General features: G+C 48.5%; 1 protein-coding gene across 3 annotated transcripts in view; it reads right to left on the bottom strand.

Annotated features, from left to right (window-relative positions):
- Positions 1-14,111: 14,111 nt before the first annotated feature.
- mctp2a (multiple C2 domains, transmembrane 2a) overlaps positions 14,112-27,966 on the bottom strand; it is a 40,309-nt gene continuing 26,454 nt past the window's right edge. For 2 of the 3 annotated variants that reach the window (XM_035394933.1, XM_035394936.1), the window contains 7 exons: positions 21,553-21,672; positions 21,286-21,327; positions 18,697-18,806; positions 18,150-18,259; positions 17,535-17,632; positions 15,321-15,400; positions 14,112-15,027 (listed from right to left, as the gene is read on the bottom strand). In XM_035394933.1, the coding sequence (XP_035250824.1) occupies positions 15,341-15,400; positions 17,535-17,632; positions 18,150-18,259; positions 18,697-18,806; positions 21,286-21,327; positions 21,553-21,672 (540 nt within the window). In that variant the 3' untranslated portion in view covers positions 14,112-15,027; positions 15,321-15,340. The remainder of the gene's footprint in view (positions 15,028-15,320; positions 15,401-17,534; positions 17,633-18,149; positions 18,260-18,696; positions 18,807-21,285; positions 21,328-21,552; positions 21,673-27,966) is intronic. The other variant, XM_035394935.1, reaches the window with a different exon arrangement.

Raw genomic sequence — 27,966 nt, 5'->3', positions numbered from 1 at the left:
TCCAGGAACGTCCGGGGAATTTCAGACAGGCTAGCCGGGGGGGTGGCAGGGGGGGTTCACAATCAAACAGTGACATCTTTCAGAGCTCAACTCTTCAAACAGAAACTCAGAGCGTATTCGGAACAAAAGGGGGCTTTTCACCAAGTAGTACTCACAAAGAAAATTTGTCGCTCTCAAATGTGAAGATGAAAAAATGTGCTGCCTTTATGTCACTATTACACAGAGTTTCACAGGAATTAGGCCTGTATCAAATATAAATACATATATATACACAGTGAAAGCACAATAAAATGATCACTGCTATGAGGCTTATTTATGTTTATATTTAAACAGATGTGTTACAGTGCCATGAAAAAACTATTTACCCCCATACTGATTTCCTCTATTATTGCATATTTCTCACATTGAATGGTTTCAGATCTTTAGACAAAATGCAATATTAGACAAAGGGAAACTGAGTAAACAAAACATATCTTTGAAATTATTATTTGATTTATTTAATGAAAAAAAAAAGTTCAAACACCCATATTACCCATGTGTAAAAGTAATAGCCCTCTTAGTTACTCAAACAATTAAAAAAAATTTAATTGATAATTAGATTTAGCTGGCTGAACACAGTCAGGCTTGATAGCTGTCCAATGAACCAACAAACTCAAAGAACCACAGTGAGAGCCATTATCTCCAAAACGGAGAAACTTGTTGAAGTGGTGAATCTTCCCTGGAGTGTCTAGCCTGTCAAAATTTATCCAAGGGTGCAACAAGAACTCATACAGGAAGTCACAAAAGATCCCAGAAACACGGTCAAATAACTGCAGGCCTCGTCCAAATGGCTGAAAAGAAACTAAATAAAAGTCATGCTCAAAAACCTACTAATTTGTCAGAATTCAATCGGTTCAGCAATGGAGAGTGGGCAAAAACTCCACCACAGAGCTGTTATCAAAAAAGACTGATATCAAAATGTAGGAAGAGTTTGGTTAGTTATGACTTTTTCACATGGGTGATATGGGTGTTTGATTACTTTTTTGATTAAATAAGTTAAATAATCGTTTTAAAATGTGTTTTGTGCATAATCAGGTTCCCTTTGTCTGTTACATTTTGTACAAAGATCAAGTATGCAATCATAGATTAAATCAAGAAGGGGGCTGTAACTGAGCGAATACACCGTTCTTGCTAGGACACGATTTTTTTAAATGATCGGTTTTTGACTGTTTTGCTCATGTTAGCGATTGTTTGGCGCTTGTACGCGCCTTTCATAAATGTAGTGCGCACCGTTTTTTTTGCCGGTTTGTCAACTCAAACACATTCGCTACTGTACATCTGTTCCCCATTATAATGTACTGCAAATAGCTTAAACATTAAATAGATTTATTTTTCCATACCATGTTCAATAAACGCAATGTTAGGAGTTGCGACTAACCGTAGTTCCGTTTGTTCCATTTTCAAACAGGAATGACGTCAAGAACAAGAAGAACTGGCTATTTTAGACGGGGGGAGACCGTAAAGTGTATTCGTAATATTTTCTCAAATCCAATTAGATATGTGATAATTAGATATAAAGTAGCAACTGATAATATATGTATAATGATTTCTATGTGTAAAAATATATACTGTAATTTCTTCAGAGATAACTGAATATTGTATGGAAATGGTATCGTTCGGATAATGTGTACTGTATATAAACAGGTCATTTGCCATTTGCTCTCAGTAGGTGGGTGTAATTGAATGAGTAAAATTGATGTGCTGATTCTTTTGTTGTGTGTGTGTATATATATATATATATATATATATATATATATATACTTGGGTTGTACAAGTTTGAGTCTCATCTCCAAAGTGCATTGTGAAATCTGCCAACCAACCATCCTTGTAACAGGGGCAAATTTTTCACAGCACTATCACCTTCTGCCAGTTCATGTGTCCTTGCACTGTGCTTTTCCTGGTCGAGGGCTTTCAGTTTCTCTGTAATCATCATATTCTCTTAGACAGTACGCTTTTTTAACTAAAAGTTGTCAACCACAGACAGGTTATTCTACTGCTGCTTGTGTACTTTTACATCCTCATCACGCCTACTTAAAAGGAGATGTGTAGACTAGATGTGTATAAACTGGAGAGCTGACATAAGAGGAAAAAAGGAAAGTTTTAATGAGATCTCACTTACAGCCTGTTTGATGATTGGCTGTTAACTTAAAACTAAGATGTTTTAAAAATAGGACTTGAATAAAGTAATACGAGAATTCCAATACAAGAATCAAATTAAGACAGACTTCAATGTCAAAGTTCTGAACATTACAGAGTTAAGGAGGTGACCCTCATTAAAGAAGGGTTTGGATCTTCTTGGTCTTAATATAACCAACATGAGGTGCAGTGAGATTTTATATGAATGAGTCATTCTTTAAGGGATGAGACAAAACACTGAAAGATGCTGAGAGAAAATGTGGGATTGTTGCCCTGGAAGATGGCAGCAGTTTCTGCATGGGCTTTCACACTGGGCCCGAAGGCATGGCTGTGAATCTGCGGAACAGTAATGAACCAAAGGCTCGGGCTTTCATTTCAGACCGAGGCAGACGGCCTTCAAGACTGCGGGCCAAAGAGCAAGTGGGGAGAGAAGGGGAAGGAAAACGAAGGGGTTGATGAATTCGGGAAAAGTCACACCTGGGCCCGGTTAAGAAGGAAGAACTACCCCGAGCATGAAAGCTTGTTTGAGGATCTGAGCTAAGCACAGCAGACTAACGGGAGGTTAGCGTGTCAATGGAAAAGCCGCCCAGTCAGGCTGATTGTAGTGGAGCTTTGAATGACAGGTGCCGAAAACACCACTTGCTCCATCGGAGCACCTTGAAAGATTATCTTCAAAAACCTCACAGTCACATATCTTCTCAGAATATTCTGCTCGGCCTACCTCAAACACTTCCTTCTTACATATGTTACATGGCATTGGGACATTTGCTTTTGTTTATTAATTCTAAAACAGTGTGTCACTTATTTTGAAAGTTTTGTTGGCAGAGTAGTGACTCGCTAATTTACCAAGGCGTACATTCAATTAAACCGAAATGCACTATTGTCCTTAGCTTACCTTCAAAGAAATTTCCCGATATTTTCATTTTAGGGGAATAAAGCACAAGAATTTAAGAAAGAAAACATAAAAGGAAAAGCGGTGAACTTCATTCACTCCCATCTGTGCCCCAAAGCAACAGAGGTCCAAGTGGGATATTGGAGTTTTCTCCCCTTTAATGCCACAACTGCCCTTCAGCGGAACAGTCTTTTCCTGGTTCTTCCCACTGCGGACAGCGAGACACATCATGCCTCAGCCTTTTAAAGAGTTTTTACCTCCACCTCAAAGTTCCCCTGCGGCTCCCGAGGACCTCTCTCCTCCAGCTGGAGGTGCTGAGATAGATGTACCTGAGAACTGATTCACTGCTGCTTTAAGCGATGAGCTAATCAATTACCCAGGCAGAGTGCGGGGCAGGACACAGGAACGTATCAAAGAAGCATTAATGCCACTTCGACAGTGCACGTACCTAGCACACTGTGAACCAGAATTTGCCATTTCTAAAGTTTGGATTCTGTAAATATACTTTCTCTTCAAGTAACTTTACTGAGAAGAAGAACAAGAAGAACTATAAGAAGAAGAACTAGACGAATAAGAAAAAGAAGAAGAATAGGAATAAGGAATATGAATATTGCAGGAAACAAAACATGGTGATTAGAAGAAAAACATTTCATGAGAACTCTTAATGTATTGAGTTATACTTTTACATGTACCCAGGGGATTAGTCATATTGTCTAGAATGGCTTTTAGTTCATCTGGCTCATTTGTAAAAGAATTACCAACTGCAGATGTTTCTGCGATTCTTGCCCTTTTTTGCCCACAGTAATTGTATTTAAATAAAAGGGCGTTTATGATACTCAGCTGCTGCGCAGTAATATTGTCTGCTCCCCACAGCTCAGTGAATCTGCCTGCAAGGTCTCAGCCAAAAACACTGCTTTGTGCTCAGTTATGTATTTTACAGTATGATTGGCAGGGCTGTTATGTGAACCGTGTTGTGTGGGCACCTCCCCCTAGAGAGAGGTCAGCGTCTAACGTGCATCTAATGGCTACTTGCAATTGATTTTAGGCTTTTTTGAAGAAAAAAAAGAAAATCAATACAAAAGTGTTCATTTGGTTATTCTCTCTATGATTACTCTCTACTATTCTCTCTCTACGTATGTGTGTACACATTTATGTACACACACAAATATGTATCTGTCTTGCAGCAAGTTTGTCTTAGTAATGTGAAAATTGTTTCCCTGCTTCCTATGAATCGATAACACTATCATTCACTATGTTACAATGGTATGGTACAATGGTCACCATCATTTCCCCCAAGCCATCTCCACTCCAGAAACGACCACGCCCCGCCACGCCACGCCAGAAAGCGGTTGGAGTCGCATTAGCGTCCGCCTTTGCACCGACCGGCCGATCGCACGCTAACGGAATCCGGAAACCGAAGAAGAAACGGGCGAAGAAGGAGGAGGGAGGCAGGGCGGGAGGCGGCTTAATAAAAACTATTCACAAACGACAATAAAACTAAGGAATGAGCAAATCGATAAATCAGCAGAAGGAGAGAGGGAGGGGGTGAGAGAGGGAGGGATGGAGGGGGGAGGGGGGGACAGGCGGAGGCTGCGCTCATTCCTCTCTTTTATTCGCGTGTTTGTTATTGCTTTTCCCCGAGCGGGCGGCTGAATCCCGAATGATCCGGCGGGGTTAGGGAGCGCGCGTACGCGGCGTTAGCTATGCAGCGGCCCCGAGGCTAGGACCGGCGCGGCGCATACTGATGCAGGAACAGAGAGGTGGCAATTAGAGCAGCCGGAGGAGCGGGGGGGGGGGGGGGGGGAGGGCAGGACGGTGGCAGCCCATCGCTTTGTTTTTCTCCCTCCCTCCCTTCTTTTCTCCCTGCGTCTCTCTCAGTCTTTCTCACGCCGACTCGCAGGGATAGGAATAAAAGAAGAAGAAGGAAGAGAAAAAAAGAAACAAAAACAGCCAGATAGTTGCTAATTGGTCTCTCGCCGCTTTTGCTTATAGATCCGCGCGCATTCAGGGGTTTTTTTTCTTTTTTTTCTTCAAAATTAATTGCTGCTGTTTTTTGGTTGTTGTTGTTGGTTTTTTTTTTTTTGTCTGACTTAAAGAACGCCACTTTTTTCAGAACACACAGTATGTTAGATGGAAATTTTATGTAAAAAAGAAAGTTTTGCGCGCCGATGGTCCCACTTCGTCGCGTACTCATCGACGCCGCCTACGCAGGACGCGTTTGACTGGAGGGAGGCCGTCGCCGTGTAGAGGCCACTTGGCGCGCTGCTCCGAGTGCGGCCCGTGTGCCGCCGATCGGACCGGCGAGCAGGTCGGAGGAGCACAAAGCAGAGCCAAAATGGCTCCTCTGTGTTCCCCAGCGCACGATTTTCCGCCCAGGGGAGGCCGGGCGGGAGGAGAAAGGCTCAGCGTGAGCGCTGGAAAGCCGGTTAAAAGCACAGCGGTGCCGGGGGAGGGGCAAAGCCGCTAAATTTCACTTTAATCGCCGCACATCTCTATTAGAAAATGAGGGCGGGCGGGGGGCGAACCCGGAGCCGGGCGCGGGGATGGGAGGCGTCCCCGTCGGCGCGGCGACGCGGGCCGCTCCTGACCTCCCCTGGATGGTAACCGTGTCTCACAACACCAACGCCTTGTGTTTTCATACATCATACATCAGCACACCAGGGGGCACAGGGCTGAGGGGGTCAAATAAAAGCAGAGTGACTCACTCTGACTGACTGTGAGTGTGTGTGTGTGTGTGTGTGTTTGTGTGTGCGTGTGTGTGTGTGGGTCAGTAACTCTTGATGGAGTGCATGTGTGAGTGTAGGTCAATAACTGTGGATGTGTGTGTGTGTGTGTGTGTGTGTGTGTGTGTGAGTAACTCAACAAAACAGAAATCTGAACCTGCTCTGAATGTGGGATGACCCAAGTGAATGTAAAAGCAAGGAAGCATAGACCCTAACTGTGGTATTGCTGGTGATATTTTGTCCTATCCATTCCAAACATTTACCGCATATGCAGAGAATCTGTACTGCGCCTAAAAATCTCACAAAAGAATGACAAATATGGAAGAACGAACATATAGAAGAAAGAATATAGAAGAACAATAGAAAAAAAATGATCATGCTGCTAAATAAAGAAGTCCATACATTACAGCTAGAACAATCATCTTTCATAATAACTGTCTGGAATGTGGCGTCCGGTACAACTGCATGAGTGATTAGCATTCTCGTTTTTGACCGAGGCAGCTGTGCACAGGTTATGACTGATGCCTCGGGGTCACCGGGTCACCGCCAGATCATGACGAGCCAGCCCCCGCTTCCCAGGTCAAAGGTGAGTGGGCGGAGCCCTGCAAGCAGCCACAGCCTTACTGGCAGCCGGGTGATCCAGGTGGTAATTGGGACCAGTTCCCTTCGGCCGCGGCGCCGTTTAAATCTGGATCACAGAGAGGCGCGTTTCTATAAAGGGACGCGCCAGGCAGTCCGCAGGGCCTCCCTGCGTGTAATTAGTTCCTTTTTTTTAATACAAGTTTTTTTAATCAGAAATTAAAGAGGAAATTTGCCTAAGAGCTTGAGGATGTTTCAGAAGTTGGTAATTAGCGTGGTTTGTTAACGGACCTCTGCTCTTGCGCTGACAGGCTCAGCTGAAAGGGGGAGGGGTGGGGGGGGGGGTAAAACAGAAGGAGACAGGGAGAGTGAGAGCAGAGGTGTACGGGAGGATTCAGGAGAGAAAGAAAGACAGAAATAGGGAAGAAGAGAAGACAAAGGTACCATAAAGTATCAAAATAAGGCATGAGCATATTCGAGATCTGTCTGTTTGCGTATTCAGTTTTACGTGGTTGAGAGCGTCTCCTTAAGCCCAGAATCACGGAGGTCAAATGGGTCCTTGGCCTGAAGCTCGTCTCCACGCTAACCCAGCGCAGATCCACGCGCGGCCTCCTTCAGCGTCTGTCCTCCAGCCTCCTTCAGCGTCCGTCCTCCAGCCTCCTTTAGGGTCCGTCCTCCAGCCTCCTTCAGCGTCCGTCCTCCAGCCTCCTTTAGGGTCCGTCCTCCAGCCTCCTTTAGGGTCCGTCCTCCGGCCTCCTTCAGCGTCCGTCCTCCAGTCTCCTTTAGGGTCCGTCCTCCAGCCTCCTTCAGCGTCCGTCCTCCAGCCTCCTTTAGGGTCCGTCCTCCAGCCTCCTTTAGGGTCCGTCCTCCAGCCTCCTTCAGCGTCCGTCCTCCAGCCTCCTTCAGCGTCCGTCCTCCAGTCTCCTTCAGCGTCCGTCCTCCAGCCTCCTTTAGGGTCCGTCCTCCAGCCTCCTTCAGCGTCTGTCCTCCAGCCTCCTTCAGCATCCGTCCTCCAGCCTCCTTTAGTGTCCGTCCTCCAGTCTCCTTCAGCGTCCGTCCTCCAGCCTCCTTCAGCGTCCGTCCTCCAGCCTCCTTCAGCGTCCGTCCTCCAGTCGCTTTGCGCGTTCGTTATTTCCGCACAACTCGCCTCCTTGTTTTCGCTCAATAATTCTCCGCGCCGCCTCGTTCGGAGCGCTCTCCGTTTTTTAAAAATCCAGATAGCTGAAGTAGGTGTCAGACAGAGGTGCGCTAATTGAGTCCTTGATGAAAGGCTATTAATATTGAAAGCTTTCGCGGTCACGCCGGTGTCAGCGCTGCGGAGATTTGGAGGGGGCGGGGCGGGGCGCGGATCCGCGCTCGTCTCTAAAGCGGGCCACTCCCCACGGACGGGGCGGGGAGCGCTTCGGCGGATTCGTCGGAGCCGAACCCGGGCCCCCCGCTCCCCAGAGGCCGCGAGTCACGTCGCGTTACATCACCGGTAAACAAAAGGAGGCGGGGAATGAGCGCACGTCTCCTCGCGCGGGACCCGGCGAGGCGTCCTGACTCCTGCCCGTCTCGCTCCTGAACGCGCCGCTTTGTAAATTAAAAAGGCCAGCGAGGTTCCGTGTCAGCGGTTCAGGGCCGGTTCTGTTCCCCTGAATCACAGCAGGCAGAGCGGGAGACGGGCTGGATGACTGCTCAAATGTCTCCTTCAGTCTTAAAAGGATTCATTCATATTTATACTCTTTCAAGCTGAAATATTCAGCTCTCATATTGGATGTAAATGACTACGTGCCTGTAGATAGACAGTAGCCTTCCACGGGTTCGGTTACGTTTCTTCAACACTAGCTTCTTCACACTAGCTAAAGAACACGTAAAGGTCAGCAAGAACAACATGGATAGATGCCTACAATACTCGCCTATATAACATCACATAAAATAAATATAAGCAGCAAGCACCCTCCTGTTTGTGTGTGATGTGCGAAGAATTTAACATCCTGGACGTTTACTTTAATTTCACTGTTCAGCTAAGCTCACTCGTGTTAGCTTCAAGGAAAGGTCATTGTCTACCGCTTTGATAAAATCACAGATATGCTTTTTTCCCCCTGGGAGCTAGCATGCTGTGGCTAGTCAGTCCCAACTCAATTGGCTTTGCCAAGGTCACGTGACACAGTTACAGTTGTCTGCATCCTCGATGGAACGTTCAGCTGTTTTGTCAGGGGTCCATTTTCCACTGATCAACTGACTGAGTCAACGGAAAACGTGCGCTCACACACACACACACACACACACACAGTATCTGACTCTGTCTCAGGGTAGCGATATGCTATGACTTTGTTCAAAGGGGCAGAGGATCCTGTCTGCCCTCTGTCTACTCTCCCAGGTTCACCTCCTCTCCCCAGTGACCGCACCCCCACCACCAGCCCCCGCTCCACCCCTGCACCGCCCCGCCCCACACCAGCCCTCAGGAAAACCCCCCAGCCCCCCTGCGTACACCAGACCAATCACAGAGCGCCGATACGTCACGCATTGCACCCCAAATCTGCACCGGGGCTGCCCCCCCTCAGACTGTGCTGGTGACCCCAGCTGTTGGGCAGATTTTAATGCAGCCTGCATAACATTAAGGCAGAATCAGTGGGATTTATTCATGTGATCAGTCCCTCAGAGGGATACTTAAAAAGGCCAATGATTTAATTTAAGCCCTTGAAGGCTCCACTCTACTCCAGATATATTAGAAAGTATTACTATCCCAGCGAGTCCCATGCAGTATAAGTGATTTGTAAACCACTGTTTCTCCTCAACACATTCGTGTAACATTTTAAAAGTGAGTTTAGAACTGCTAATGGGCATAATTATTTTTGTTGCGACCATTTTATGAATTTTTTAATGTAGTGTTCCGAATCTCCATCCTCCTCACTTCATTCACTATTGCTCTCCTCATGGAAGAAGGCTAATGCCACTGTAAAGGCCAGACTGTTTATTATTTCTCTTAACTTCCTCGAGAGACATGATCCTATTTGTCTGACAAGCAGCAGCGGACTTGACAACTACTGTCAAAGCAAACCCATCTGGTGCCTGACTGTTTCACTTGTCATCTCTTCAGTAGTCCTACTTATCCTACTGTGTTAACTTATCACTGGCAATGTACCAGCAGCATCTACAGCAGGAGCAGCCTGTAACCGAATAGCGTAAAAGCCAGTAATTGCGCAAAGCTCAGGAACTGGGTGGCAGGAAGACAGCAACAGTATAGCAGGAAATGTCCATAACAGTATAGCAGGAAAAGTCAGAAACCATGTGACAGGAAAAGTCAGAAACAGTGTGACTGATTTCATGACCGGTGTCACCGTTTGTCTTAGGCCTGAGAAGCTGGCAGTTTTACATTCAGCTGCACAATCAGACCAAAGAACAAGAGCACAGGCCGCAAAAATCAGCCGTTTCCGTGGAGCACGCGGTCACCACCAAGGTGAGGAAACCCTGCTGAAGTCACTACTGAACACCGCCACATCACAGGCGAGCGATGACGAGGCGCCAGAGGTTCAGAGGCAGCCCCGCCCCCGAAAGGCCGCGTGCCCGCGCGGGCGAGAAGAGACCCGGGTTCGGCGCGCCCCTCCCCCCCCCAGAACCCGGCGGCGGGGGCGGGCTGACGCCTCGCATCAGAGACAGGCTGCCCAAAAACAGGCTGCGGGGGTCTCGGGGATCGGCCCGCCCCCGGCGCCGCCTGAAGGGGTGCCATGGAAACGAGGCGTCCGAGCGGCCCGGGGGACCTGCCTCGGCTGCGGGCGGTTCCTTTTCTTTTTTTTCTTCTTCTCCTCCTCCTGACAGGCGGATGAAGACATCACCGCCACGCTGCGCGGCGCACGGCACAACAGCAGCAGGAGAGAGGAGAAAACAGACCCCACCGCTCCGCTGCCTGCCTCGCGGTTGGGAGGTGCGCCGCAGAGGGACGCGCGGTGCATTGTGGGATAGCCTGTCCTCCCTCCCGTCGGGCGAACACAATGGCCTCAGCGTGATTACACCCTTTCCCCTTGAACACAGAGAACGCAGGAGACAGAAATGAGTGTTGCAGGTCTGGTCTTAACGCAGCGGCCCCCTGACCGCTGACACTGTCGTATTTGTGTGTGTGTGAGTGTGTGTGAGGCGTGAGTGTGTGTGTGTGTGTGTGTGTGTGTGGGTCATGTGCGTGTGTCTGAGTGTGTCAGGCGTCCGAGTATGTGTGTGTGAGGCGTGTGTATGTGTGTGAGGCGTATGTGTGTGTGTGTGAGAGTATGTATGCGAGTGAGGTATGTGTGTTTGTGTGTGAGGTGTGTGTGTGTGTGTGTGTGTGTGTAAAATTCATAGCAGCAGATATTGCATCTGGGACGTGCTGAGAAACACACTCACAGTGACCTCTCTAAAATCAAGGATTCCCTCAGACACCAAAAGTGCAACAAACCAAAAAAGGTTTGTTTGATGTAACGACTAAAGCTGGAATGTTCCAGAATCTAACTCTGTGGTGAGTTAAGGATGGGTACAAGCAAGATGATTACAAACCAGCCTCTCCCCCAGGACTAGCTATCTAACTGCAGAGAAGCACGTATGCGAACGGTGTTCTCTCCATTTGGAAAGACCCATCTCTCTCTCTCGCTCTCTCTCTCCAGCGGCTGCATTCGTGCGGATTTTAAGTGAGCGCGTTTATTTCGCCGGTGTTTTTTTTCCCCCGCGCAGAGAAGAAGTGTTTGCACTGCGCTGAACTTTCAGAGTTTTCAGTTTGTGTTCGCCCGGCGCCTGCTGTGACTCATCCGCTGTGGCGGCCCTGCCCTGGAAGTCACACGCGGAGAATTCCAACCAGAACCCCCGGCTCGGAGCGCGAGGCGCGCAGGTATGAAATATTAATCACGGCCGAGATTATCATGCGGGTAGAACGCTGCCCGCTCTTACAGGAAATGAAATAATTAGACGCGGAGGTCCGTGATCCTGGCAGAGGGAGTTTGGTGTCTGGGAAGGACTGTCTGATTAACATCCTCCCGAAGAGCGCCCGTTTAATTGCTTTCACCTCTCCCCGGCTGCAGCTCCGCGCTTCTCTCGGCGGTATCGGCGAGGGCTGGCCCTCTCCCCGCACCCCCCCCCCCCTCCCCCTCCTCCGCTTCCCTCCCTCCATCCCTCCCTCCCTTCCTCCTGATGGAAGCAGAGAAAGCGCTGAGGGTCGAGCTTGTGTGTGGGATCCGTCTCCTCAGATGCCGGGGTGAGCGGGGGAGCGGGGGGGGAGGGAGCGGGGTCACGTCGACTCCCCCTCACTTTGAAACGGACCCCCGGTGGCAATTCCTGGGAGAACCCGGTGATGTCTCTATCAGCCTGTCAGAGAGATAGCCTGGGGCTCCGGCGGGTCCCTGGGAGCCAATCAAACTTTCATACAGCCTCAGCTGATGCTGTTTCATTGGCCTATAGCTGAGCTGTTGAGATGGAGGACGGGAGGGGGTGGGTGGGTGGTGGAAAGGGGGGGGGGGGGGGGCGGTGGCGGTCGGTAGCGGGAAAGCTGGGACGTTCAATGCTTGGATCAGATGAAACAACCGCCACCCACCCTCCCTCCTTCCCCAAACAGACACACACACACACACACACACACACACATCCAGCCCCCTTCTCAGAGCCCCCTGGGTTCTGTGTCTGCAGAGTCAGTGTCAGACAGACATAGCTCAGCCAGTCCACATCTATTTTTACAAAAGCTTCTCTTATAGTCATTATATAACAGGACGCAACAAAAATGCAGTAAACTTAACTTTTTTTTTTTTAGTTTTACTTTTTTCAAAATACATTTCTGTGTTTTCTTGGAAATGGAATATTAAAGCCCTGGGTCTCTTTCTGGGCACATTTTCAGCGGGCATTGCAAAAAGCAAATCTTGGATGTGTGTAATTATAGTCTTATAATTTAAGTGTTTATGTGCTTTTTCCTTCATACTAAGTTCATGTATTTATCGAACTGTGTGAAAATCCTGGAACCTTTTAATATTGACTATACTCAACTCCACTGTAATCTTAATATGTTTCCTCCCATTGATTTAAGCTGTATTAAGGTGGTCGATTACTTAATAAAGTAAACAACTGAGATCAACTTTGAATGCAGGAGTTTGGCAGGGAAAGGTGATTCACTGTCAGTGTTGCTTTGGTAAAGTCATAATCACTAGTTTGGGTGAAATTATTTATTTATATTTTATATTAGTGTTTTTTTCTCGGTTTGTAAAAGTAAGGTGTATCAGCCAAAAACGTAACAATGGAATTATGTAGTTTTAATTGGCAACACTTTCTATGAATGGTAACTATATAAATACCTTCATAAACAGTATAAAGCACTTTCAGAAGCACTGCAAAAACATAATAAATGCTTATATCAATAACTGCAAATAGGCATATGGCATGTCATGTCCCCACTCCTGCAGACAGTGACACTACACTGACATACCAAGTGACACACACCGTGTACCTGTATTTGTGGTTATTGCTACAAACATTTATGAAGATCTATGTGGTGCTTATAAAGGCACTATGTAGTGCTTATGACTGAGTTATTAACCCTTATGAAGGACCGTTCATAGAAAGCGTAGCCGATTGCAGTAACTTTTCTGGCTGTTCTACAAAACTTTCATTCTAGCCAAACAGCCACATTGTGCTTCATTTACTTATGGCCTTTTCTAAACAACTACTCTACACAAAAATATATGCTCCATTTCACAGGAAGTCATCAGAAAGATATTATTTATGTGTTACTGAAGGCTGAAGAGGGATTAAAATAATTGTGCGGACTAGATGAACACTGCCCTCTTGAGATGTATATTTTTCCAAGCATATCTCCACCTCTTTTCTTGGTAGAGCTATACTTGGTACAGCTATATTTGCATTATAAATCCGTTTATTCCCAAGTTTGGGAACGCCAGGAGAGTATTGCACACATTGAATACTAGTAGGCTGAAAAACGTGAGTAGATTTGCTGTAATTGGCTTTAAATACGACGCACCATAAAGCGCGATACGCAGCAGAAACACCGCCCATGGTCACGGCACGAATGGACGATGATGGCGAGGGACGTCCCAGTTTCGGCGCTCTGTTGCCATAGCGAGGTGAGCGCGCTGTGTGCGGGAGCGGAGCAGCGCTGAGGCCATCACGGGCAGGTGAGGCTAATGGGGACGCGAAGCGCCGAGCGGAGGGACCCCCCCTACCAGACCCCCCCCCCCCCCCCCCCCACGGCCCGGCTCTCATCTGGAGCCCCCTCTCATCGTGAGAAGGACAACAAAGCCCAGGTCACCCAGTGATCCGCGCAAACGCGGCTTTCATGTGCGCCGCGAACGCCGCCGCCATCGCCGCCGCCGCCGCAGCGAACAACCGCTCGCCTCTTTCATTTCATTTCATTCGAGGACCCCGAGACCCCCCCCCCCCCCCCCCCCGAATCCCTGCCAGGGCCTCCATCACACGAGGCGCGATCAGACGCGCTTAGCGCGCGGACAAAGAGAGAGAGAGGGGCGCTGTAATTCGCCAGCCGAACGGATTTATCTTCAATAACAAACATAGGATGGGCTGCAGCAGGAGAGAACATAATACACAGACCTGTTTCCCTTTCTTCTTTCACTCTGCCTGGACAGAGTGTGGAGGGAGGCAGAGAGGGAGAGAGAGAGAGAGAGAGAAAGGACAGTGAGAGAGAGAGAGAGAGAGAGAGAGAGAGAGAAAGGAGAGCACTTTCATTTACCATTTGAACAGATTTATCCTCAAAAACAAACTGCAAAGAGATGCACAGACCCGTTTCCTATTTCTTTATAAACGTATTTACAGCAAATCCGTACATTCGGACACATCAGAGAATATAAACATAAAACCATCAACATGTTCATCCATAAAACCATATTTAGCATTCAATTTAATATCAATAGGTGCTGTAAAATGGTGATGAAAATAATCCGTGTTATTGAATATGTCTTATATAAAATTATAATTACATGGTAAATAAATCCCTCACATTTGCCACAGAACCCTCAGCAATATTCTGTGGCATTTTAACTAATAGGCAAACAGTGCATTACTGCATACAATACAGAATACAGTTCCTTGTTCATGGTCAGCACCAGCATTATTGATACGATTTAAAAAGGAGAATATTTTTAAAAGGAGTATGGTTATTAATCCCACCCTCTTACCCCCAATTAAATAGTACGGCTTTTAATGTTAGATGCAAATATTTTTATATAAAGTATATTCAGATGCTTTAGAGTATTTTTGGGATGAGCAATTTTTTTAAACAAGCTTTAGTTGGCGGTGCTCTCAACATTTTGGAAGAATCAATCTTTCAATTACACGTTTAAAACAATTACCACGTTTTCCAGTTGTTAGGAAGAGTTTCCTTGAGATTTTTATTACGCCAAAATGTGCTGGAATGTCAATGCAGCAATAACAGCAGGAGCTGTGAGAATGTAAACACCCCACCAGGAACGCTGTAAATGAAGTTAAACACCAGCCACATTGTAAAGTGAGAAGTGTTTCCGGTTGGCAGCGCTGATGCAGTGCTAAACGCAGATAGCCGGGAAGCCTCAGTGTTTGTACGCGTTACGGCGGGGTTGACGTTCTCTGCAGAGCGAATGGCGGTGAGTGCAGCTGACGTTCTTTGCAGAGCGAATGGCGGTGAGTGCAGTGACAGTCCTTGGCGCCCTCGGGTGGAGTCTAGAGGGAACACACAGGTGAGGTGAGCTGGGTTCAACACTGTCGAAACAGTGTTGAGCTTACGGTCCCCGTGGTTACGGTCCCCGTGGTTACGGTGTCTGTTTGTGGGTTAAGTCGACACGTCCTATTCCTCGCCCCCCCCATCCCCCCCCCCAAGGACACCCCCTCAGGTAGGCCAGGCCAGGCAGACCAGACATCCCTCTACAGTACATCAGGTACGTAGATGGGAAAAAGTGGGCGGTGAATGTGTGGCAAGGGGGCGTGGTCCTGTTCAGGTGGGAGGGGCCTCTAACCTTCCCCGGGCCGGCAGCCTTCAGCGCTTCTTCCTGGCGGGCGTCTGGCTGCTGGTGGCTCTCAGCTCCAGGTGCTGCACCTGCGAAAACAAGGTAACCCGAGCTGACGGAGCTGGCCACAAGGTAACGACTCCCCCGGGAGGGGGTCGACCAGAGGGGGGGGGGGCCCGCCGGTAATGAGTCAGCCCCTAAACACGGGGGAGCGGGGGGGATTAATGTGAGGGAGGGAGGATTTCACAAGCCAGGGGTCCCTTTACCCAGTCCCTCCGAAATCCCAGCATTAAAAGCAGGCCTCGGCCACAGAGGGGATCGGCCCGTGAGAAAGCTGGTAAGACAGAGCGCCGACAGAAGGCTCAGCTTCCTTCAGACGAAACCGCAGCACAGAGTAATGAGAACCGCTGCCCACCTCTCACCTGCAAGCACTTTGTTTCTGAACTGAAAGGACCCCCGGACCCCCGGACCCCCGGACGGTAAGAGTTCACACACTTTCCCTCAGCTAGACGCAATCTGGAGTTCATGTGTTGTCTATTGATTTTTTGGCGAGAAACGTGGGGAATGTGGAATCTGAGAACACCTCTAGACAAAGTGTTTCACTTTGTTCTGTGTACGTCCAGTGAGTATAGCTTACCACATACGGCCTACGTTTTAAACTGCAACGTGTTTTTTCCTGTCTATTAAAGCGGGAAAATAATTATAATATTTATCTTTATGTAACTAATAAATCAATCCAGGAAATAACGGGGAAAAATTTTTATGGCACATACAAATGCAAATACACATGAAAATAGTAACGTGTTATACGTCTAAGGGCGAAAACGACGATTTTGACGGCCAGCCCTGCGAAGGAGCGGAGTCGCATTAGCGGCGCTACGCTAGCCTGCGGAGGAGCTTCCCCTCTCCGTTTCTCCCGCCGTTTCTCATCCCGGAGCTCCGGAGTCGCCCGCTAATTATCGCGGTCCGATTAAAACGGAGGGAGAGGAAGAGGAGGAGGAATCAAACGCACCTGGCAGCCGTACCTGAGCGCGGCGGCGGTCGCCTTCAGAGCTGACAGCCGCTAGTTAGCGCTGGATGACCGCCGACTCGTGAGAAGCTCGCTTTTTTGAGGGCCGCTTTGTAGATCCCGCAAACGCTCTAATTACACAAGCGAGCCATTACCGCAGCCAGACAGGCCTGCAGTCCAACTTTTTACTCATTTCTGGTGATTTGTGCGCTGGTGCTGGGCGGGTTTTCTGTTTTGGTACGCAGGCTACTAATTAGCAGCAACATTATGATGGTGATTTACTCATTTCTTACTCAAAAATCCTTTACGTAAGACGTTCTGTCGTCAAACGTTTAATATATGTATAAATATGCCTGTCAGGCCCTACCTGATTTGTGTGTGTGTGTGTGTGTATAGGTGCGTATGTGTGCGTATATGTGTGTGTGTGTGTGAGTGTGCATGTGCGTGTGTATGTGCGTGTCTGTGTGCGTGTGCGTGTGTGTGCATGTGTTGTTTTCCCCATAGTCCTTAGTCCTAATGACGTGTTTTCTCTGTGGAGTGCACGCATTTGTGAGCCCATGAATACAGAAATGTTTACCGTCTTGCGCTGCCAGCTTGGACCGCTCAGCCAAAACGCCGCTTCATAAGGGGTTACTCAGACAACGTCCGCCGAAATCTGGCAGCAGGCCCCAGTGGGGGTGGGGGGGGGGGGGGGGTGGTGACACGCAGGGGAGTCTGAGGGGTGGGGGTGACGCACTCTTCCCAGACTGACACTGCCCAAACTCTCTCTCCCCTGAGGTGGGCAGAGACGGTTGGTTGGGCGTTCACACGGAAACGCACGCAGCCCACTGAGCAGCGCTAGCGTAGCCTCGCAGCTCTGTGACTCGACTGCGAATGACAGACCGGCGCGCTGCTCCGTACGGCCGCGCTGCGGGGGAGGGGGGGGGGGGGGGTGAGCGCGAGGGGTGGGGAACTCGGCGTGGAGAACGCGCCTTTTGTCACGAAGAGACGGAAGCCATAACCAGCGACAGGGCCGGTCCCAAGACGCCCTCTCCCGGTACAGGAGCGATCCAATCAGAACGCACCGCGGATCGATTGATAACAAAACGAGAGAGACAGGAAGCGTGTTGCTTTAAACGCCGGGGAGGCGTGCGGTCGCCTGACCCGGCGCCGGCGTCTCGGGGAGTCGGACGCCTGGTCGTCTCGTCGCCGGGCGGCGAATCAGGACCCCTTACCTTCTGAACGTCGGACGGCACGCGCTTGAGGAAGTCCAGCACTTCGCTGCTGTCCACGGCGTACGGCTTCCGAAGCTTCTTGGTAAATTTGTTAATACCTGCGAGAGAGAGAGAGAAAAAAGGAATTAAATATGGGAGTAAATAAAAGATATGGAAATAACCTTCAAACCCGCCACATACATCTACAAAAATGCCTATTGCTGTTTATAATCACATGGGATAATCATAAATTAAAGTATTCATTCTGTTCACTTACAGGAACTGAAGGCACATCGTTGAGTAAGAGTATTATCTGGTTTTGAGGTTGTTCAACGGTTCACTAGAGGAATCCCTAGTAAAATACTGTTGATAACAGCCGTACAATTTCTCAAACTGAGAAAAAATGAGTCATATTTAGTTAAAATCAAGCAGGAGACCTCAAACCACCTCTTGTGCCAACTCACCCCTCCTCATCCTCCTCCTTCAGCCTGCCCAAACCAGACAGCAGGATTTTCCACACTCGACCAAACCCCAGAATCGGGGGGGGGGGGGCAAAGTGAATGGGAGGACATGGCCAAACCGACAGCACCAGGTTCACAGTGTCGTCACAAGCAAAGCCGAAGAGCAGGAACTCACCCCATATTAGAACAATGTAGCGCAGGGGGATGAAGAACGTCAGCACTGTCACCACCAGGAGGACCAGGCCGGCCAGGATGGTCAGAAACGGCACCGACCAGTTGAAAGTGCTGGGGGGGTGGGGGTGGGGGTGGGGGGGCGATGAAAGCCGAGTTAATGACTCACCGCTCAACGGCTAACCTTCACTTTGAGATGCCACCATTTTAAGGCCGAGGCCTGTCGTGCCTGTACTTAACGTTCAGCTCTCAGTTTAATCAAACGGCTGTTTTTTTTGCACAAATTCATTACTTCTGGTGGTGGTAACACATATATGAAAAAGAATGGTTCAGAACACACCCAGCCTTGTGAACAAATCACAATTCAGTGAGATTGACACAACTCAAAATGATTTCAGAACAAATGACTTAACAGTATTACTGAGAATGTATCACTAATATGGCTATGAGTCGTGACTTTATGAAATGAGAATTTAAGTAATTTCCAGTATAGTATGACCACACTGCCCTTGGCGTTTATAGAAAACTGGAAGTACCTAAAACACGCTTACTTTTTGATTCTTTCCCCAATGCATGCGAGTTCTCCCAGAAGGTTCTGAACGGTCACCACAATCTCCTGAATCATGTGAATCTTGTCCCTCAGTCCTCTTTTCTCTCCATCCTAAAGTGTGGTACGGTACACAAAGGGCAAATGTTAAAGAGGACAGATTATTAATTAAAAAGCAAGCAGGCAACCATTCCAATGTGCTTCCAAGAGTAAGTAATCTGCTGGAGAGCTCTGAAGGATCACAGGCTTTTCTGAACTGGCATTTGAAAACAAGGCCAAAGGCATTCCCTCTGATTCACCTGTGAAATGGGAAGGGCTGAGATGTCACCATTTTCCCAGGCACTGTCAGTAGAAGCAGCTCGCATGGAAAACGCGCAAACAGAGAAAAACACGCGGAGGAGAGTCTCAACTCGGCCCTGAAATGGCCGCCAGCAGTCAGCCAATGTGAGAACTGCACAGGAGTCTGACAGGAAGTGCACCAGGGAAACGTGACCTCCCGCCACTTTTTATGTTGTGTAAAACGGAACAATAAAAAAACCGCTTTTGATTGCACAGTGTCTTTAAAACAGTGCACAGGACCGACTCTGCTCTTAGTTCAGACGTACTCTCAGCTGACCCCAGTGATCTCCGCATTCTGCTGCACCCGCTCCCCTGCTCCTCCCTCACCCGCCCCCCTGCTCCTCCCTCACCCTCACCCACTCCCCCATGAGAGGAAGGAGGGACAGCCTGGCACCCCACAGAGCACTGGAGAGGAGTACCCCTCCCCCGGACCCAGCCCCCCCCACCCCCGAATCTCCCGGGAGCCCCTCTAAGCTCCCACACCCCCGTTTCACTAAAATATGGGCCCGTTTCACCTCCAAGAATTAAACACTGTCTCTTTGCACATGATTGGTAGCGTGGGTCACAGCTGAGACCATTCTGACTATTTGTAATATGCAAACACCGCCCCCGTCTTTCTCTCTCTCTCACTCTCTCAGAAGGAAATGTGCTTCATCATGGTAAACTCAACATTGTCTTCTCCATATTTTATTTTTTATTTTCATTTTTTGGAATGCACTGGGTTGCTTTGCCTCACACTGCTATGACTTTGCCATGACTTACAGTACATGACCAGTTGCACTGCTGAAAGCATTTTGATTATTAACCTCCTCCAGTATCTAGATTCACCATTCGTCTAAACTCTGACAACAGCTCATTTATGTTTTCCTGTTTTGATTTGAAGCGCATATTTCATCTGCATTCATGACATCAAATTTAAAAGTCGTGATCAAAACCAAATTGCCATACATTTACAATAAAAAAGGCAATTAAACATTGAAATTTAACATCTGGAGGAGAAATCTCCAACTGAAATAAGTACTTACAACCAACGAATCAACCAACAGTGGCACACCACAACGGACTGAAACTGTCACTCACACAGAAGCACACACATATATATACACACACACGCACACGCACCCATGCACGCACGAACTCACGCACACACACACCCCACAGAACAACACAACACACACAAACATATTTTTAGGGGAAAATGACATACAATTCAGCCAAGGAGGACTAATTTCATTATCGCTAGTTTGTGTGCTGGACAGGAGGTCTTTTCCAGCACCCGTTATAACGGTGAGCTCTGCAGAGCGATCTTTAATGTAGCACACGCACAAATATCAGAGCGTACTTCACACATGAATTACTGTGGCTCCCCACTCCAGGCAGGATCTTAAGGAGGAAGATCCATTTATTTAAAGCAAGCAGGACCCTGGTTTAACCCAGCCGGAGATGAAGGTAGCCCCCAGTCATCGCTGCTGAATATATTGAGCCGACGGTGGATATGAATTATGTGCGCTGCCCCCTGGTGGAAGGGTCACCGCTCGGAGGCTCTCGAACAATTCCCCCCTTCCTCGCTCATAAAAGCAATAAGAGAAACGCACCCCCACATTAACTCCTTCCTTCGTGGAATCGACCAATAACGTGCTTCTAATTTAACACGGAAACGCGAAAAAAAATTAATTAACACTTCAGACGCAGCGAAGACCAAGATTTGGCTGTGATCTAGACAGTTTGCGATGCGAAAAGCTTCAAACTAAACCGGGCTCTGAAGTGCCTAACCCGATACATTAGCGCGTTTGAATTTGCATTTGAATTTGAATTCCAGCCTGCCAAAACATTACTGCCAATGATCAGCCCCTAACTCAATTTATGTTATGTTAACCTGAGTTCAGCCAAGGACTAAATGGACTAATTAGGAGCGTCTGGTCTGAAATTCTAACTCCTTATAAGGGTCCCTGATGACAGCTACATGCCCATTAGTGATGAGGTTTCAGGTCTATTTCCCCGTTTCAAGCAAGAAAAGTAAAAAGTGGCAAAATATGCAATAGCCAGAGGGACACCACAGAGGAACTGGAAAGGGAAGTGTTGTTTTTTTGGCTTTTTTTCGTGAGGTGCTAAAAGATTTGTTTTTTTCCAACTGGGAATTTGTTATTTTGCTTCCTGAATCTTTTTGTGTTTTTTTATTTCCAATGCAAATAAAAAGAGAAAAAAACTGCCGTGAAGAATTTTTCTAGTCTTGCGTGTGCAAGTGTTCACGTACCTTCTCCTCTTCCTCTTCATCATCTCCTACGTCAATGGCTTCCTGTAACACACAACGTAGATAAGGGGTGCACAACAAGGACCGATCCATTTCAGGATTGTGTTCCAACTTCTGGTAATAATTATCTAATTAGGTATAGATGTAATACTAGGGAATTAAGAACACAGCCAGCAGTATTTCTGTTAGTTCAAAAGGCCCCGCTCTCACCTCTCATTGGTGAGAACCGGAAAAGATCGCCCCCTGCTGTTTGAACCCTGCGTGACTCACCAAGTCGGGGGTGCTGTTGACCTTCCCGGTGGCGACCTGGACGTAGTTCCAAACGATGAGGAGGAAGAGGAAGAGCGGCAGCATGAAGAACTCCCAGTGCCACACCGTGAAGACGAAGATCTGAAACCAGAGCCAATGGCAAGGTGAGAGCCGCTCACGCACGCACGCACGCACGCACGCACACACGCGCACGCGCACACGCACACACACACACACACACACCGCTCGTGCACACATCCGCACACGTGTGCCGCTCACACATTGTGCACACACACAAACATCCATTCCAAGTCTAAACAGGGCCCTGTTTCATGAAGCAGGATTACTGAGTTAGCTGGATAACTGCACTGAGTAAATCCCAGAAACCTTTCAAATCTGAAACATGGACTGAAGTAAAAGGAGCTGTTCTGGGTTTTACTCAGTGCAGTTATCCAGTCAACTCAGTAATCCTGCCTCCTGAAATACCCTCCACTAAACATATAATTCACATTACAAGACAGCAAATTCTTCTTCACTTACGCTCTACATTTAATGCAGCATGTAGCACATTTAGTTATAGGAAATGTACCATTCCATAAGAATGGAATGTGCGTGTTTGCTCATTTATTTATTTTTGTTTGAAACACTGCTTTCACAGACAGTTCGTGATTTAAACGCTGTCGCTCTCCAAAATCAACACTGTGTGCGGGGGACATTTTGGGAGGGGCGCGTTTCTAGCTCTCCTTTGTACCGATCAGGCAGGGTTGGCAGTGTGCGTTTGTGGACTGACAGAACGCAACGCGCGATGAGCGAGAAGGACAGCCTCTCTCTCTCTCTGCTCTCCCTCCTTCCCGATTAACTCCACACATCAAATCTTTACAGGCAGGGAGGCCTTCCGGGTGCGTCCTTCCCGCGACTGGACGCATATGGCAGGGAGACGGCGTACTTCCGTCACCATGGCGATGATAGAAAAAGCCAAACACCCCCCCCCCCCCCCACCCCCCCACCACCCCTCCAACCACCACCACCCCCCATCCCCACCCCTCCCCCGAGGCAAAGTAAGATGAATCACTCAGGATGAATAATCCTTCATAATTCAGCGAAGGCCCGGCGCTAACGCGTAGCTACACGACTCCCACCACATTTCACAGCTGTGCGCTAATTGGAAGAGAAAATTCAAACCCGGCTTGCGACAAACTTTAACGAGCCGGCTTTCGCCGATACCGTCAGAGGCCACGGAGACTGAAGTCCTCCGAAGAAAACAACTGAAGTCTGGACTGAACGCACCAAAAGCTGAACTCTGCTCTAATCCAAACCGAGGGCAGCATCAATTTAACATCGCAGCATTCATACGTTTTTATTAAGGTACAGAAATCAAACTCGTTTTACACTGAGATGTTCCAAGTTTTCATTCACCTGAAAGTCCCACCTAGTTCCAGAGCTGGCCTTTAAAGCCAGGGTATGTTCCTATGATGTAAGGTAAAGTTGATATTCTGGATCATTTTTTTTTTCAATTCAATAAGGCAATACATTTACAATTGTACAATTGCAAAGGCAATTAGAATGACTAAAAAACAATTCCGCACACTGAGAACGCAGATGTGTTGCTGGCTATTCAGAGCTCGGTGTTGTCTTTGTACAGTGTTGTACATTTATGAATAAATAAGGAAATGAAAAACTGATTGTTGGCCATGACTCAAACCACATAATGCAGTATAAACACAGCAGCGGCAGGTGAATGCGCGGATCTGTTCAGCACCCGTGGCGGGGGCGGAACCAGCGGGTCAGACAAGCAGCAGCACGGGCGGGTGGGCATCCGGGCGAGGGGGTCGGGCACGTCGCCCGGTTCCGAATGCGCGCGAGCAGCCCGGGTACCTCTCTCGCTCTCTCTCTCTCCCTCCCTCTCCCTTTCTTTTTCTCTCTCTCTCTCTCTCTCTCACCCTCTCCCTCTCTCTCTCTCTCTCCCTCACCCTCTCTCTCTCTCTCCCCCCCTCTCTGTCTCCCCCTCTCCCTCTCTCTCTCTCTCTCTCCCTCTCTCTCTCTCTCTCTCCCTCTCCCTCTCTCCTGGCGTAAGCAGATGTGGCGGTAAACACAGCCTCCTCCGTCAGATCAGACGGGCGGCGGACGCGGCGGCTCGCGCTCAGCCTGGCGGGGTCGGGGAGGGCCAACGCAGCGCCGGGCTGGCAGCCCCGACGCGGCGGATTACAGCTGCACAGCCCGGCCGTTCCACCCGCTCTTCTACAGGCTTTCTGAAGGGGGGGGGATTCTGAGAGGGGGGGGGAGCTGGGGGACCGGGGGCGTCCAAAAAAATAAATAAAACAGGCCCGGCGGTGGTGAGAAAAGGTTGTGGTGGTGGCCGCTTTTCCGGGTGAAATCAGGGCTGGCTGGCTGGCTGGCTGGCTGGCTGGCTGGCGTGGTCTCTGCTGCGTTCTCAGTTTGGAGAGGGAAGGATGTGAATAATTAATCAAAGGCCCCGCCGGCTGTGTGGAGCTCTCGTTTACCGCTCTTCCCTCGCTTCTCCTCTCCTCCTCCTCCTCCTCCTCCTCCTCTCGCCTCCTCAGCTCAGCCTGCAGTGCGCTGGGGACGCCGCGAAAAGCACAGAGCCCCTGGGATGTTTTAAGAGGGTGACAGGGGAGGAGTGTGTGCGTGTGTGTGTGTGTGCGCGTGTGTGTGTGTGCGTGCGTGTGTGTGTGTGTGTGTGTGTTAGAGGCTAAATATTTCTGCGTGGCAGGCACACCGTGTGTGTGTGTGTGTGTGTGTGTGTGTGTGTGTGTGCGTGCGTGCGTGCGTGCGTGTGTGTGTGCGTGTGTGTGTGTGTGTGTGTGGGTGTGTGTGCATGCGTGCGTGTGTGTGTGTGTGTGTTAGAGGCTGAATATTTCTGCGTGGCAGGCACACCGTGTGTGTGTGTGTGGTTGAGACAGGAGATCTCTGCAGGGCATATAAAGTGTATATGAAGGCAAAATGTGCTGGCAACTCAAGTTTGCATGGAGGTGCTTCTGCAGGTAAAGTATGTGTGCGCAGTTAATGTGTGTGCTTATGTATGTGTGTGTGTGTGTGTGTGTGTGTGTGTGTGTGTGTGCTCGTTCAGATTAAGCATCTGTGCAGGTAAATTAAGTGTGTGTGTATGTGTGTGTGTGCACAGACGAAGTATCTGTGCAGATAAAGTGTGTGTAGTTTCGTGGAGCGGAGAGCTCACACTGTATAAACATTTCAAAATACTGCTTAAAAACCCTTGACTACAGAAAGACCGCGCTCTAGTGAAAGGAAAATCACATCACACACACAGAGCGTACACACACACACACACACACAGAGCGCACACACACACACACACACACAGAGCGCGCACACACACACTCTGTGCTCACACAGACAGGCAAATCATCTCAAATAGCCCAGGTATGCGTAATGCACTGGCACAGTGCTGGTGATGTATGGAAATACATATTAAGGGCAGCACTTAAGAACGGAAAATTACCAAGAATAAGGCAGCCATGATTGCTTTGTTTAGAGCAGTAAAAATGTCAGAGGAGGAAATTGCTTTCCAATCGAGGATTCATTACGGAGTTTAAGAAAACGCATCTTTACCGTTCGGCTCCGTTTCTAAATAATACAGCAGTGGTTAAATAAAAAGCTTATTACGTTTTCTTCTCTCCCTCCAGTTAGTATACCTAATTGAGTTTAACCACAGTTAAATAAAATATAAAGAGCGTAAACGCAGTGCTTCGCTGTTGTGTTTTATCTGGCCATTCCGGTTTATCTCATTACCCAGCCCACAGTGTCCCATTCCCAGCCTGATTACAGCGTCACCGAAAAGCACAGGATGCACCAGCCGTTTAGGACTACAAGTCCCACGGCATCCTGCTAGCCAGCGGGTGTTCGGGAAGGGCTGGGCTGGGCGGATCAAAATGGGCTGGGCTGGGGGGAGGAGGGAGGGGTCAGGGGCGGATACTCATCTTTTCTGCATCCACCCTGGGGATGGGGCGGGGCAGGTGCAGTGGGGGCAGGCCCACTGGGCAACAGAAGTCTCACTCGCATTCAGAAACGCTCATAAGTACCCACAGCCAACCACGTACTCGTCTGTCAGCACACAGACCCACACTTATTCACAAACTGAAACACACACACACACGTTCACAAACGCATGCACACACACATACCCACAAACACCACAGACACACACACACACACACACACACACACACACACACTCAGCAACAAACACCAATCACACACTAACACGTGCATGCACACACGCACACACACACACACACAGGTGTGGCTCTAGCCATTCTGCTGCCCTAGGCAAGATTGTGGACCAGGGTGGACCTGTCATGGGCACAACACATGGACTTTTTTAACATGGTTTGGCAGCTAACCAGAAGGATGGCACCATGGACGACAGCCCTTGTCGCCTTTGCCTAGAACAGGCTCTGCACACAGATGTATGCAGACACACAGCAGCGCTGTATAGCTGTGTAGCCACACTGGAATTAAGCACGGCTACGTGTTCTCTCCCACTGCCTCACTGATGATCCCCGAGCTGCTTACTTTAGCATGAAAAGCAAAACCATTTGCTTTTAATGCTGCACGCCAGGAGTTTAAGAGAAGAAAGACAGACCTACTTAACCACTTATTATACCAGTTACATCAGCCATTTGGATCACTTTTTCAGTGATTTCAAACTTTCCTTCTGTAACCAGATGAATAACACTGACTCAGCAGATCAGAGGTGAACGGTGCTGAGCTCTTCACCCTGCAATGGGGAACAGCAGCTCAGAGGTGAACAGATCTGCTCTTCACCCTACAACGGGGAACAGGAGCTCAGAGATGAACAGTGATGAGCTCTTCACCTCGTGAAGGGGATCAGCAGCTCAGAGGTTAACAGGATTGTGCTGTTCACCCTGCGATGGGCAGTCAGAGAAACAGTTCCATTATATTTCAGCATGTACTGCAGCAGACGCACTTATCCAGAGCGACATAAACACCTTTTGTTTTTACACAGTATCCATTCACACAGCTAGATATTTTTACAGAAGCAATTCAGGTTAAGCACCACGCTCAAGGGTACGATGCCAGCGCCCCAGCCAGGAAACAAAACCGCAACCTTTGAGTTACAAGCCCGGTTGCCTAACTACGATACTGCACTACAGCAGCACAAACACTCACACACACCGCCACTCCAGTCCTGCCAGACAAAGCAGCATAACCTTCCATGGGCACAGAAAACTGTCCTTGTGTAACGGTTTCCCTGAGCCTGGCAGTATTCTACTGAGGACGTACAGCTTCCTTTGTTCTCTACGCTTACAGAAAAGCGTATTTATTTCTACCTTACTCTAGTCAAAGTCTCCGAAACCCTGCCTACCGGTTTGATGACGGGGGGTGGAAAATGAACATCTACCGCATGCACACAGACACAGACACACAGACACAGACACACACACACAAGGTCACCCACCCAACCGTGCATACAGTGGTGGAGACCTGGGGTTCTATTATTATTATTATTATTATTATTATTATTATTATTATTAATTACATTTATATAGCACTTTTCCAAATGCTCAAAGTGCTTTACAGTGTAGGGGAACTCACCTCACCCACCACCAATGTGCAGCACCCACCTGGGTGATGCACGGCAGCCAATTTGCGCCAGAACGCTCACCACACATTAGCGAAGGTGGAGAGATTCTATGCTATATTCTATGCTACAATAACTGCAACGGGTCTGCAGGGGGCGCGGTAGAGTTGCCACGTTTCGGGAAGAAAAGTCTGGGGAACAGGGGGTGGGCAATCCCGGGTCCTGGAGGGCTAGTGTGTACGCAGGTTTCTGTTCCAATTACCCTGGCCAAATGAGCTAACTGGCCGTATACACCAACGCGGGAGATTAGATCACAGCAGATTAGATTAGACTACGGTTTCATGTGGGGACACGAGAAGAGTGTTCAGCTGTCATTCATGCACTTAACGAGAAATGTATCCAGAAGCTGGCATGAAAACCAGAAACAGATATGGCCCCCACTGCCCACCTCTACGGTAGAAGGTTCAAGGCTGCTCATACGAGTAGCGCACATATGTAGATCAAACAGAAGGGTCCTCAGTGGAAATGGAATATTCTAGAAAACAGTTTCTTGAAAACATAACAATACATGTATTTCACAGAGGTGTGTATATTCAATAACCTGTATGTTTGCAAAGAAGTGTAACAATATCTCGATTATCTATTTCATTTCAATATACCCCCAGTATATTACACTTCCCTAAGGGATGGTGTCTTGTGAGAAATTGCTGTGGTGTTGACATCACCCAAAATGAGCAGGTGCAAGTCCAGCCATGTCAATCACACGGTTCTGTTTGAGGCTGACAGCATCCAGTCCCACTGCGCCGTGGACAGCCTCCACAGACTCACATCTCCCATCATCCACTGGGAGAAAC

Source organism: Anguilla anguilla, chromosome 16 (genome assembly GCF_013347855.1).
Source record: "Anguilla anguilla isolate fAngAng1 chromosome 16, fAngAng1.pri, whole genome shotgun sequence".
Taxonomy (NCBI): domain Eukaryota; kingdom Metazoa; phylum Chordata; class Actinopteri; order Anguilliformes; family Anguillidae; genus Anguilla; species Anguilla anguilla.
The sequence above is the reverse complement of the archived record's forward strand: the minus strand, read 5'-3'. Positions and strand labels throughout refer to the sequence as shown.